Source organism: Mustela erminea, chromosome 4, assembly GCF_009829155.1.
Source record: "Mustela erminea isolate mMusErm1 chromosome 4, mMusErm1.Pri, whole genome shotgun sequence".
NCBI lineage: Eukaryota > Metazoa > Chordata > Mammalia > Carnivora > Mustelidae > Mustela > Mustela erminea.
The window spans coordinates 55,664,509-55,679,705 of NC_045617.1; the positions used below are offsets into that span (position 1 = coordinate 55,664,509).

General features: G+C 33.6%; 1 protein-coding gene across 1 annotated transcript in view; it reads right to left on the minus strand.

Annotated features, from left to right (window-relative positions):
• STXBP5 (syntaxin binding protein 5) overlaps positions 1 to 15,197 on the minus strand; it is a 175,268-nt gene that overhangs the window by 71,527 nt on the left and 88,544 nt on the right. Inside the window, 3 exon segments of the mRNA XM_032339296.1 lie at positions 4 to 151; positions 3,496 to 3,568; positions 4,721 to 4,875. Coding sequence (XP_032195187.1) covers positions 4 to 151; positions 3,496 to 3,568; positions 4,721 to 4,875 — 376 coding nt within the window.

A 15,197-nucleotide genomic window follows, 5' to 3' on the forward strand; every position in this document is an offset into this window, starting at 1 on the left:
TACCTTTTTGCTGTAACCTTGCCGCTTCTGTCTAGCTCCAACAGAATAAAGTGCAGGAATAAGGTCCACAGGACAATCAGCAAAGTATTCGCAACATGTAACAGGGGATTCATGTATAGTCAAAGGGTAGGGATTTTCAAATATAGGGTATCTTTAACAACAGGGAAAGAAAAATATTTATTAATTTAATGAAATTACTATAACAACAAAAACTTTTAAAAATATTTACAGCTTTGGAATGAAAACCATTTTTTAACTTTGATTTAAAGATAACATCCTCTGAAGGTCTATATAACAGATTATATGAACTTATAAGTTTTGGGATACAATGTTCTTTTCTGTATTTTTAGAAATTACGTACATTTTACCATAGAGATTAATAGATTTACTTCATGCATACATGTTAAAAAAAAAAAGACATCTTTTATAATGCACGTTGCTCAGTTAGAACAATGTACCATGTGGCACACACTGGACTGAGTGCTTCATACATACATATACCTTATTTACTTCCTGCACCAAACTTATGATGTGGACATTTTACTGAAGAACAAACACTTAAGAGTAATGTCCCAAAGGCATGCCATCTAGCAAGGAGAAGCAGAATTTAAACAGTGCTCCTAACCATTAAGGTGTAAGGCTTCCAATCAACAGATGCCTCACCTTTATATCAACAGAGCTAATACAAATTTTCAGTTCTTTTTTTTCCAATCAATAGAATACAATAATATTTAATCTAGAGATACTCTTATTTCAATGATAATCTAAATAAAATTCTACCTTAAAGGTTTTCTAGATATGAGGTTATTCCATTAAATAAAGCAAAAAAAATGCTTTCCAAAATCTCAAAATTAAAGTAAAATCCTAACTAAATCCACAATGATATTTCTCTTCTGGTTTGAATTCCTTGAGAATGGCTACTTAAAAATATCACGAAAACCAGAATATGGCTATAAAGTCTAAAAAATTCAGAGTGGCTCATCTGCAAAAATTAGATGTATTATCAGTCTACTACTGGTAATAATTTAAAAATTAAAGAATAATTTCAGAAAATTCCTTTCTAGATTTCAAAATGAACCGAACTGTCATTACTCATTCCTCAACCACACATAAAAGCACAGAAAAAAACCTCAAACAAAAACATGAATTAAAAAATGGCAGGTAACTCTTTTCTCTTTAAAAACACATTTTATGGGGCGCCTGGGTGGCTCAGTGGGTTAAAGCCTCTGCCTTTGTCTCAGGTCATGATCCCAGGGTCCTGGGATCGAGCCCCGCATCAGGCTCTCTGCTCAGCGGGGAGCCTGCTTCCTCCTCTCACTCTGCCTGCCTCTCTGTCTACTTGTGATCTCTGTCTGTCAAATAAATAAATAAAATCTTTAAAAAAAACAAAAACAAAAACAAAACACATTTTATAACACTTAAGCTCAATAATCTTACTATTATTATACGTTTAACTGATCCATTTGCTATTTTTATTTAAAATGCCTAGCCACAGGTTATTTGCCCAGTATTTTAATTTAAATATTTTTTGGTACAGATGACACATAAAAGTCTCACATACGATTTTAAAACTTAGCTAAGGGAAAAAAATAAAATCTATTAAGAGGAAGTTATTCTAGGGGCACCTAGGTGGCACAGTCAGTTAAACATCCAACTCCTGGTTTTGGTTCAGGTCATGAGCTCAGGGTCATGGGATCCAGTCTTGCATTGGGCTCTACCCTCAGCATGCAGTGGGCTTAGGGCTGTCTCTCCCTCTCTCTCAGCACACTCCCCGCCCTCTACCCTTGCACTGTCTCTCTCTAAAATAAATAAGTAAATCTTTTTTTAAAAAAGAATAAGTCATTCTAGGGCTATCAATTTTTTTATTATCAATGTATTTTTTAGATGCTATTTGAGAGAGGGGGAAAAGCAGATTCCCTGCTAAGCAGGGAGTCCGATGTGGGGCTTGATCCCAGGACTCCAAGATCATGACCTTAGCTAAAGGCAGATACTTAACAGACTGAGCCACCTGGGTGTCCTTAGGATTACGATTTAGAAATGATATTTTTAAATTCCTCCATTATGGTGGAGATATAGATACACACACACACACACACACACACACATCTATATAAAAATAGATGTGTATGTATATATATATATAATCTATATATATTATCTATCTAATTTTTAAAAAGGATAAAAATATCCAACTGATAATTACAGGTAGCACATAAGTTGATGTAAATCTAGGAATGCCTTAAAATAAGATAAATAATACTGTTCACTTATACTTCAGGGTTTCCTAATCCTGGTGCTATTCACATTTTGGATCAGAAAATTCTTTATTATGAGGGACTCTCCTGTGCACTATGGATGTTTAGCAGCATCCCTGTCCTCTACCACTAGATGCCAGCAGCTTCTATAAAAGATGTTGACACAGCCGTTAAGTATCTGGGGGGAGAGGGGAAAAATAGTAAAATTGTGCCTAACTGAGAAACACTGAATATGAATGGGTAAAGTCAATTAAATATTTAATGATTATCTCCAGGAGATACAAATATTATTTATTTGCAATGTACTTTAATTCAAAGATGTTGTAAGTAAACATACTATCATCTATGTTAGAAAAAGCAGCATATGGCAAATACCACAAAAAGTTGCCAAGGAGCTATGGTGGCGATTTACAGATCAGATATATATATATATATATATATATATATATATATATATAATTTTTTATATATAATTTTTTTTTTAAGAGAGAGGGGGAAACATTTAAAGAGGAGATGAGAGATGACTTTGAAAGATTTATGGGGTTTTGACATCAGTGAAGCAAGTGAAGTTTGCAGTTCTTGGGAGCCATATAAGAAAAAGCATTGAAGTTTGATCATAGTTCAGTTTTTCTAGGGAATAAGGCACCTGTAGGAAGACAGTGAGAAATCAGGCTGGAAAAGTATCCTAAGTTTCTGCTCTGTAGAGTAGCAAGCCAAGGTGGTGCTCTCAGATCAAAAACAGTAGCAACCACAGTGGTTTAAAGAGGAGAACAACAGGGTGCCAGTTGGCTCCATTAGCCAATTATGAGACTCTTAAAAGAGGACAGTGACAAGCTTTGTGCCATGTGTAAAATTACTCTGACAACGGGATTCGTGACAGTGCCAGAGAGTGCACTGGGGTGGGGAGAGCCCAGAGCTTTTCTGGAGGTAAACTGTAATGGCATCAATTCTGGACTTATTTTGTCTGTCTGCACGGTGTCCAGGTATTAAGTTGAATCATATTAAATTTCAGAAATTCAACAAATTTTGGCTTAAAAAAATGGAAACTCTGTATAAGCAACATACTGGATCTGGTAAGTCTGGCAGGTAATTAGAAATGTGTGTCTGGATCTGTAAAAAGAGGTCAAGATTATGGATATAAATAAAGTGTTTTCAAACAAAAGAAATAGCCAACCCTATGCTAAAAAGATTCTCTTTCACCACATACTAAAATAAACTCTCACCAAATTTTATTTCTTACCCATTTTGTGCCAGGTCTATAAGTACTAAATCCTTTTCCAGAAGAACTACTACAGCATATGGTTCCTGAAAATCTAGAACAGAAAAACAATGTTTTAAATAGTTTTAAATATGCAAGAAGATAGGGAATTAGATCATAAACATTGCTTTTTTTTATTATTATTTTGTTCTATTCTCTCAAGTATGTAACATTCTGATCTTGTACTACATGTAATTTAAGACAATTTTGTTTTAAATGAGATAGATCTATACAATAACTCAGACAAAATTATCTCAGTTTTGTAAAGATGAATAAGGCAAAAAGTTCACAGTAACTTTTATGGTATTGCAAAATCCAAGGTGGGCCATGGGCAACAAACCCAAAATCTAAATCACAACAACTGTAAGAACAATTCTTACTATTGGATCTCATAGGAACTGAAGTACTACTATACAACTATAATTTCTTAGATATTTTATATGTACCTGTTTAACTATAAAATACATTACAGCTTTACATTTCAATTGGCTTCAAATGAAGAAAAACGGATCCAGATTTAAATTCCTCTTGAAAGAATAGATGTTAGTTGTGATAGCTAATTTTATGTCAGTTTGTCTTTGCTTTGGTGTCCAGCTGTTCAGTGAAACACAAATCCAAATGTTGCTGTGAAGGTTTTCTTTAGATGTGATTAACATTTAAAACAGTAGACTCTGAGTAAAGCAGATTATCAGATATAATGTGGGTGGGCTTCAATCAGCTAAAGGCCTGAAGAGCAAAGACAGGTTCTAAAAAAGAAGCAATTCTGCCTCAAGACAACTCTTCTCTGAATGTTCAGCCTGCCATCTTGCTCAATGAATTTGACTTATTAGCCTCCACAATTGCATGAACCAGTTCCTTAAAATAAATTCATTCTCTTTCTCTCTCTCTCTTCTTCTCTCTTTACCCTATTGGTTTTGTTTCTCTGGAGAACCCTGATTAATATACTAGTGTTCTATAGAATTCTAAAATGTTTCTTAATGTCCACAGTTTTGTTTGCCCTTAAGTGGCACTAAAGGCTACTATCTCATACTAACCAGATAAAGCTTATTAAGCAAAATTAACTTTTGAGATAAAACTTGCAAAGTTATGAAGACAGCATCTCTCTCCCAGAAGAATTACAGCATACTAAGACAAGGAAACTACAGGTCTTTGTTCTGAATAGCAGATATCTATAGAGAATGAGTTTTAAAGATGCAAAGCTTATTACCATTTGGGTATGGTGTTTCACACAGCGTTAGAAAATCAACAATTGAATAGTCCATTTCCAGCACAGCAGTACTCTTCCCATGCATAACTGTTAAGCAGGGTCTTCTTCCTACAGTATCATAGGACAAACCTCCTGATAAAATAATAAAAGGTTCCCTGAAAATAAAATACATAGGCAGGATTATAAATAACATAGTGGACACTATTTTCTTGCTGTATTGTAAACGTTTTAATTAGTAAAATAATAAATTCTAACATCTTAATGCATGATTTAATTGAATACTCATGGATTTTTTAAATGGCATTAGGTAAGACCCATATATATATATATATTTTTTTTTTTTCCATGAATTCATGAAAATTAACCTACAGTAAGAATGAACATCGACCACGTTTGACTCTCATACCTCGCCTTGGTCCCTAAAATTTTTTTCTTTAATCCTCTTTATACAACTGTCAAAAAATTATCTCTGTGTTTCTACTAGTCAAGACTCCTGAATATACAGCCTTTATTTCCAATCCTAATAACCAGGCTTTCTCAACAGATCTAAGAGAGCATTTATGGCCTGAGGCATCCACTGTATGTAACAAATTAACTTCTCATTGATGTAGCAGGAATGTACTAGCTATAAATCACCCTTGAGAAAACAGTTATTCAAAATCATTTTCTAGAGGACTTCTGGAATTTTGGCTGGTATGCTATCCAACCACAGCTCCCATGTACATCCACTAGCTGCCAGCTTGCCACTTCTGATTACTCTACAACTGTCTCCCTATTAGCCATTACTTAATGATTTATCTAGATTCACTTTTTAAAAGTGTATCCTTAAGTATGCAAAAGGAAAAATATCTTTTCATATGTTTTGGCCTGTATTTATCTTTGTCTTGATTATTCATGCTTTTTGTCCATATTTTCCTTAGATTAGTAATCCTTTTCTAATTGTTTGGTAAGAGTGCATTGATTCTAAGGAATTAGCTTTGATCTGCTGTGTCTCATCATTTGTTGGGTGGGAAGCTGTTTATGGTACATCAAACAGATGATTTTAAAAGTTTGATATAAGATTTTCTTAAATCTCCTCATGATATTTTAGGTACTTTCTGAATACTTATTCTAAGTTCAGTAGATTCACCTACCCCCTCTTCACATCTGGTATAAGCAGTATGTAATAATACAGAATTGTTAAAAATGCTAGTTCTTAATTACTTATTATTTTTTTAAAAATGCTAGCTCTTATATTTAACTTGAAGCTTGTTTGTCCATTGTTATGTCGCTGTGAATAATAAGAAAATTAGATGAAAGCATTATTTTGTTACTTAAAAAAAAAGTGCTTGTTCTGAAACTAAGCTGTCTAAAGTTAAATTAAATCTCAGCTCTGGTTTTCCTTTCTGCGTGATACTGCAAAGCTGCTTAACCTCTCTATAGAGACCGAATGGTATCTATATACCATTGACAATTACTGAATTAATATACACAAAGCACTGGCATCAATGTGCAGCACATAGCATATTTTTGGTAAGATTTATCTATTATTACTACTATCATCAAATTACCATTATTATCCATTATGAAAGTTCCCTTTCTTTTGGTATGTGGAAACATTAACATTTCTAAATTGTTTATTTTTACCTAAAATAAACTCTAGAATAAATAAACTCCACTAAAATTTACTTAGAGTAGTAGTACAAATGTGTAATTTATAAGGAAATACAAATATTAGGTCAAATAACTCAATTGTTTTTTAATACTGAAACATTTTACCTATTTTAATATATATAATGGGATATGTGTATGTGTGTATAGTATTTTATTTAAAACTATACTTTCATATATCCTTGTTTTAGTTTTTTTCATAGAATTTATCATTAAAACTTATTTTGTTCATTGTTTTTCTCATTAAATTGTAAGCTCCATGAGGGCAAGGAGATTTGTTCATTTTGTTCCTTGCTGTATCCAAAACTTGGTCAATTAGTAGAATGAATACATAAATGAATATGAATGGAATTAACAGATATGTATATTACACTAACCACTCTTTAGTTTACACTATCATTTAGATTTTTCACCACTAAAATGATTTTGTTAATATTATTTTTCCACCTAAGTGACAGTAATCAAGGTTAAATTCCCAAACAGAACTATACCAATACATTGTTTCAATCACTTTGCATAGTGTTATTATTATGACTATAGTTAGGAAAGCATATTTAATTTTCTTTCCTTTTGCTCCACATATAATGAATAAATAGGATACACTTCCTCTCTTGCATACTTTGAAATTTTCCATACAATTGAATATAAAATACTAGAAATAAGGATGAAGACTCTGACTTCATCTTTTACAGATTGGAGGCCCGGGTCATGTATTTTATAAGTAATATTTCAAAAATAGTCTGATAAAGCTTTTACATATAGCCAACTTAAAAAAAAAAAAAGCAGCATTGTTAATATAAAAACCAGAAACAGGGAGATGCTGAGCTACATAATGGAATAAAATTCCCATGGAAATATCAGGTAGGTTTGCCAGGTAAGTCACTAGTTTATTAGATAAATTGTTAATAATGGTATTTATTAACATCATGGCATTTAGGTAGGTTTATCCTCAAAAGGCAACTAAGTGTGTATTCAGTGGGCTTGTAAGTTGCCTACTCTTCTTTTCTAAACTTAGGAAAGAAAAAAAATATGATGAAAAAAATAGGGATAAAAATATAAGAATAAAAAAATATGAGTAAGAAGCAGTTTCAAAGAGATACCAAGTTAATATTCTTTTTCATAATAAAAGTTCCCCAAATCTAGCAATAAATGCATGTGTGTATGTGTGTGTATATATATATATATGCATACATATATGTATACATTTAAATACATTTTTTTCCCTTATATCTTATGTGTTGTTTTTTAAAAAAAAAAATCAAGTTTTTAAAATAATAATCAGGCAGGAATCACCTGACTTATGAACACCCAAGAGATTGTATTTTTTCTTTATAAAGAACCAAACTTTGAAGGGTAAATATTAATGAGATGAATACTTTACAATAAGTAGTCATAAATGCAATGATAAGTATTTTAATACTAGATATTGAAAATTACATAAACTGTTTTGTTGGCATTTAGAATTATATAAAAAACTCTAGAAATCTAGATTATTTCTAGGTAGCATATGAATTATGGAGGTGGAGAATCTGTTTTTAAACACAATGTTAGTTTTTTTGATGTTACAGTAAGACCTGGAGAAAAGATAATTTTTATCCCGTAACTTAACATCAAATTTCAGTAGAATTTCTCTTAATGATACTGGATGCTCCTCAAGACTGTCATTTTGTGAAGATATCTGCATTAGAAGGGTGTCTGGACATTTTAATAATTTATTTAATCATTTAATCATTCACTCATTCATTCATTCATTTATGAGACCAAGTGCCATGCATGTGCTCAGGCAGGGGTAGGCAGAGGGAGAGGAAAAGAGAATCTTAAGCAGGTTCCATGTGGGGCGTGGAGCCCGACATGGGGTTAGATCTCATCACCCTGGGGAATCATGACCTGAGTTGAAATGAAGAGTCAGAAGCTTAACTGGGACTGAGCCACCCAGAGGCCCCTGGACCTTTCATAATCTGATTGAAATTTTTAAGAGGCTGGACACTTTTAGTTAATTCCTTTGTCTTCTAACCTCTCCAGACTGGCCTTAATATGTGGTTTGGCTCAAGTTGTGTTTCATATGAAGCACTCTTCAGTTAAAGGAAGTACTTCTACCCAAAAAGCCATTTTTAAAACCAATTTGCTCAGCTCAGTTCTACAACATTACCCATTCATTCAAATTTATTTTGAGCACCTATATTCCTGAGAATAAAACAGTGCACTCATGTCTAGTCTACATGAACAAGCACATTGGGACAAGTGTTACAAAGAGAATAAAACAATGTGGAATGGTAGGCTGACTGTGAGGGAGGACACAGAGCAGTTACTGTAAGAGTGATCAGAAAAGATCACTGAAGTCATGACAGATGAGCTGGCCGGAATGAAGAGGAGCCAGTCAAAGAGCTTGGGGTTGGGAGAAAAGGGTTGCACATTCTAGGCAGCAGGAATAATGGCAAAGACCCCAAGTCAGGAATGAGTTTGGTACATCTGAGGAATTAAATGGCCAATGGGGGCTACAACACAGTGCGTAAAGCAATATGTGGTAAGAGATGACACAACTCCAAATCTTATAAAGTGCATCCTGTTCCCTGTATTAGGATCTTAAGAACCTGTCTCCTCCATATCAACCCCAAGGTAACTTTAGTTCTGGCCCTAATAACCCACAGCTGAAATTATTATAATAGCATTTGCACACATTGTTTATTGCCTGAGATACACTTCCCCTCATTTTCTGTTTGACTTTAGCATTCTAAAACTCAGTCCAATTACTATCTCCTCAGAAAAACCTTCCCTGATCCATCCACCCTGATTGTGCTTGGTTCCCTTTCTGTGTTCCTAGAATCCTGTGCCTACTTCTTCTCAGCATTTACCAAAACAAATATCATTATGTTTATCTAGTTTCCCTTTGTATTGTGAGATCTTTTAGGAAACAGAGAGTAAAATTACCTCTGCATCCCCAGGCCCTAGCTAAGGATGCCAAAAAGTGTTTAACAAATTTAAATTTAAATACCACTAAACCTATCACTCAGATGGTCACTAATACTAGGACTTACAATCAGAAATGCTGTAGGATTTGGTAATATTTGGCCAAATTTGGTAATAAACACTGCCTAAAGTAGTTTGAAATGTAACTGTTATGCTGTTCTGATACTCTTTCTGCATAAATAGTACTGCCACCTGTATTATTCACTACTTCTATGTATTTTTTAAATTGGAATTTAAGCTCCAAATTCTCTCTTATGTCCTTAATTTACATTACTAACTTTATTAAATTCTCCAACTTTCATCAAATGCAGATGTGCCCTTCTATTTCAAAGGAAACACTTAACTATAAATTTGGCGAACAGAATTACACCTTGGCTCTTGAAAGCTAACAAATATCTTCTCTTTACTACTCTAACCTCAGTGCTCAACTTTATTTGGGGTTCGTGAGGAGCAGAGGAAGCATAAGGGAGGAAATCTTAAGTAGGCTCCAAGCCCAGTACCAACACGGGACTTGATCTCACAACACCTGAGATCATGACCTGAGCTGAAATCAAGAATCAGCTGCTTGACCAACTGAGCTGCCAAGGTGCCCCCTAGTGCTTAGCTTTTTATTGAATGAATATATGACTTTTATGAGACCGTACATCAAATTTCTAAGATTCTCAGTTCAAATTCCAATTCCAAATTATGATTATCTAATTTGAATAATCTTAAGAAAAATCTACGCAACTATGATCTCATATTTGTTGTCAAATTGCTTACTTCTCACATAAAAGCTAAAGGCTAAGTTTTTTGAAGTATCAAATCAAAATGAAATAATCAAAAACGAGGGTTTCAAAAAATGAATTTTTAAGGGCTGAGAAGCAAAAAAGAAAACCTAAAATATAGGAAGACGAATTAAAAGCACTTTTTAAATCATGGAATGCTACAGTTTCAAACAATGCTGCTTTAAACTGTCTGTGGTTAAGAACTATTTAAAAAAATCTAATTCATTGAAAATCTTTTTTATTTTTTTGTAAGAAAAACAACTAAATGTGTCCATAGATGTTGTGGTAATATCAAATGGTATTCAAGTTTCCATACTCTTACTTTTGATTTCTGTATTTTGTCTCAGAGAGTTAGCCGACTGGAACCATTCATGCACCATACCTGGAGTAGCACTAGTCTAGAAAAGAAAAAGTTAAGCCTTCTAAGGATACTCCTTTGACTTACCCTATCATGACCAGGGAGGTATGTGAGGATGTCACTGAAGACCTCACTGCAAGGTGCCAAACTCCCTCACACCCTGAAGTTAATTCAGAAGCCATGGAATTCTTTAAAACAACTATTTGATAAGAGAACTACTGCTTAGTTATGACAAGTTTTCACCAGGGACCTTTTTGAGTAAACGTGAAAATAACAAGGTAGCATAAGAATAAACCATTATGATAAGGAACTGAATGCAGAGAAGCACAATAGGTCATAACCCAAGTTTTGGAAGAAGACATCTATGTTCAGATCCTAGCTCTATTACTTTGTACCTATGAGGATTGAACAACTTATTTTAATTATCTGAGCCTCAGTTTTCTCTTCTGATATACCTCATAGAGTTATTATAAAATCACATTGCATATACATGGCTTATTACAGTGCCCAGTACAAAATGCATTCTCAGGAAGTGACAATTACTTTACTGGCACCATGATGATAATATTCCAGTGTCCTTCTAGTTCATATCTGTACCTCTGCCAATTTTAAGAGGACTCTCTGAGAACCAGAGTAGCCACCTCGAAGCTATGTTTCACTAGTGACTAACCCTAATACTCTCCTTTGCTAATATAGATAAAAAGATAGAAGTTTGGGGGGAAAAAATAAAGGAACAAGATTTAGACAAGTTTTTGTCTAAATGAGCAATTTAACAATGGTATAGATTTAGTAGATTTGTATATTGCAGTATTTACATAAAATTAAGATTTTAATATTGTTATGTTTATTTTATTGATATAATTTTCATGAAAAGTTATAGTAATGAGACTTAATACATATCCTTTTAGTTATCAAAAATGTGGAATCTCCAAACACTTCTATAAATTGCCATGAAGTATACAAGAGTGATACTGAGAATGTGGTCTGTGAATCCCTAAGGGTTTCCAGGATCCTTTTCAAAAGGTCGAGGGTAAAACTACTTCATTATGGTATTAAGACACTATTGGCCTTTTCACTGTGTGATATTTGCACTGATGGCACAAAAGTAATAGTAGGTGGATTCAACTCCTGGTATCTCAGCATGAACCAAAGCAATGGCACCAACCTACTCTACTCATTTTATTCCTCATTGATTTACCTTAAAAGGATTTTTCCCCTTCCACTTCCAAAGGTCTTTGGTGAAGTAGTAAAATGACTAATTTTAAATACTGACCCTTAATATGTCTTTCTAATGTTGTGTTAGGGAAATAAAAATATACACAAAGCACTTCTGTATACTGAATTGGACAGTTATTTCCAGAAAAGCACTTGTACAGTTGTCAGAGTTGTAAGCTAACCTATCTATTATTTTTGCTTACAGGATGACTAACCAACTATAATTTAGGTTTAGGTAATTGACAGTCATCTTCCCAAAAATGAATGAAGTTAATCTTATATTAGGAAAAGCAACTGACATTATTTGTTTACGATGATAAAGTCTGGGCTTTCAAGTAAAAATCAAGAGTTTGGGAACTTCTATCTGCCATGAATTTCACAGTTTCCCAATACTTCAAGATTTTCCTCAAGAGATCAGTGGTGATTTCAGCAATTTAAAGATATATAATGAAATGCCTCAATACTAGAAGATATGAAAGAGTCAAACAGTATTTTCCTATTTATCAGTGCCATGATGTTACAAAAGCATGCAAGAGTGAAAGAGTCACTGCAAGTGCTGAAAGACCAAAGAATTCTCATGGGAGAGAGTAAAAAAATTGACCAATAAGCAATTCAGATCTCCCACTACAACCAATGTTTAAGAATCTACTACTTGTCAAGTTTGGGTGTAGTGGCAAAGAATATTTACCATTATTTTAAAAGTCAAACTACATACCTCTGTAAACCTGAATTTTCTTTGTATGCCTCAATTAGAAGAACATTACAAAAGACCGACTGTAGAAGCAGATCTGAGATTTTAGCTGTAATCTATTACACTACACTTGAAAGAAATTTCCAAAATAAACAATTCTAGTACATTTTTAGAAGGAGTTATTTTAAAATGTTTTACTTATCTTAACATGCTAGGGGTTATTTTTTTTTTTATAAAGATGTTTTTAGTTAGATTTTTTTTTTTTAGTTTTTTTTTAAGATTTTATTTAGTTATTTGACAGAGGGAGATCACAAGTAGGCAGAGAGGCAGGCAGAGAGAAAGGAGGAAACAGGCTCCCTGCTGAGCAGAGAGCCCGATGCGGGACTCGATCCCAGGACCCTGAGATCGTGACCTGAGCCAAAGGCAGAGGCTTTAACTCACTGAGCCACCCAGGCGTCCAGGGGTTATTATTTATAAATGAATTAATAAGTATTTTTTTAATTCTAAACTTTATTTCTAGTAGGGTAAATATCAATAGTTAAAACCCACATAAAGTAGAAGATGTTTGGGGTTCTCAATAACTGAGTGTAAAGGGTCCTGAGACCAGTTTAGGGACTGATAGTATACACATAAAAATTAAGCCCACACAAAAGAAAATTGACAATCATGACAGGCTTTCATTTAATACAAGTTAAAACAATTGGTTGTAATTATTAAGAGATGATATAATAATATAAAAGGGTGTCATAATAAAGGTAATAATAAGTAAGCTTAAGTTTATTAACAGGGACTCTATTAGTACCATACAAAGAAATAAAATGGCATTCTTCTCTAAATTATGGTCTTTTGACCATTAATATGATGATGAAGATTCACTGAAGCCTTTATGATTTCTCATTACCAGTCAAACTATAAGAACTTAGGGGTTACATAGCAATAACGTGCTAAATAACATGTCCTCTAACATGTGAAATTCATGTAAATGAGTGGCTGGCAAGACTCAACTTGGAGATAAGACAGAAAAAGACTCCATGAATTCTACAGTCCTCACGTAAGAAAAAAAAAATTCTTAGAACATCTTCCTAAACTTGAAGGCAGAAGCTTAAGTGCCCCTATAAACTGAAAATGTCATGAATCTTAATAAATTTAGAAGAATTATAATATTCTCTTGTAACCATTAAAGGCTGACAGTCATAACAAAAGCTATTAAGATGAAGTTGTCATGTCTATGGCAACACAGCTCTTCTCTACCTGTGCTTTCCAGGGCAAAGCATCCATTCTGGTGCTGACATTAAACTGGAAAGCAAAATAAACTTAAGCTATCAATATGATAAGTCAATGAGATAAAAGTTCAGAATTTGGTAGACGTAACCTAACCATAAAAATTCCAGAAAAATTATCCTTTGGGGTTTCGATGTATTATAGTTTCATGATCCAGTATGGTTAGGATGCATGAAATTTATATGGCCCTACAGCAAACTGTATTAGTCCCTTACTTTTTTTTTTCTAGTATCAATTCAAATGAAAGAATTTTTGTTATCAGGCATTTTTTTCAAAAAAAGAAATCTAAAACCTTCAATTAAGTCTTTGTCATGCAGAATATTTGTGATTACATGAACTATACATGAAGTTCAGAGTGTTACAAGTATGATTTCAAAGCCTATCTCTGAAAGAACATTGCACAGTTTTCAAAATCAGGGGCATCTGGGTGGCTCAGTGGGTTAAAGCCTCTGCCTTCGGCTCAGGTCATGGTGTCAGGGTCCTGGGATCAAGCCCTGCATCGGGCTCTCTGGTCATCGGGGAGCCTGCCTCCCCCTGCCTCTTTGCCTACTTGTGATCTCTGCCTGTCAAATAAATAAATACAATCTTTTTTAAAAAAATCATTTACTGCAGACAAGGTCTTACATGGATTTGATCCCTGTCCCCTTGAACAACATAACCTAAAGCATATAAGCTGATATCAATATATATTATAAGCAGCCCAGGACTAGAACAATTAGTGAACCATCACGAAGATATTCAGTCCATGCACCGATCATAAGTAGATGCATTTTAGAGATGGAAAAATAAAAAGCAGATTAGGATGAATAATGATGGAAACCTACCCTTAAATTAGTTTGAACAAGCCATAAAGCTTTATGGATGCAACAGAGAACCAATTTAGATGATGAAGAAGAGATGGCTCTAAAAGAAGAAACCACAGGAAAGCTAAGAATGAACTTCAGCAGTAGAAAAAAGTGTAAGAAAGTGTAAAAAAACAAAGTGTAAGAAAGGACTATCTGAATATCCTTAACAAGTAAGAGATAATTTTGGAAACAATTAGATCTGAAATGAAGCTGTGCCTTCTTATAAATAATACACATCAAAAACCACTAGCCTAAAAAAAAATAAGTATAAGGTTTTAAAAATTCTATTTTAGGATTTCAGAAATGGAAGATGTGTTACCAAAATGAGTATCAGCCATTAATATGGCAACTTTGTTAAATTCATCTATTTCTAGATAGAGGGGCATGGATAAACATATAAATAACGTTGGTCCCTGCCAAAACATAATATCTGAGCTGGGTGACTGCTTACCAAAAATTAAGTTGTAAAATTTTTATGAAACACCACTTAATATGCAGATGGAAGCAAATTTAACTTCAGATCCTTATTATCAGAGCAGGTTGCCTTTTCTATTATAACAGTAATCATTTAGGAGTTCACACTGTGGTGACAAAATATAATACGATTCCAAAGCATAAATGCTTATTTTTAAGGTAAGGAAATTACTAAAACAAAAACATCTCCCATTGATGAGACTGATGAAAATGTTACAGTTTATACTAA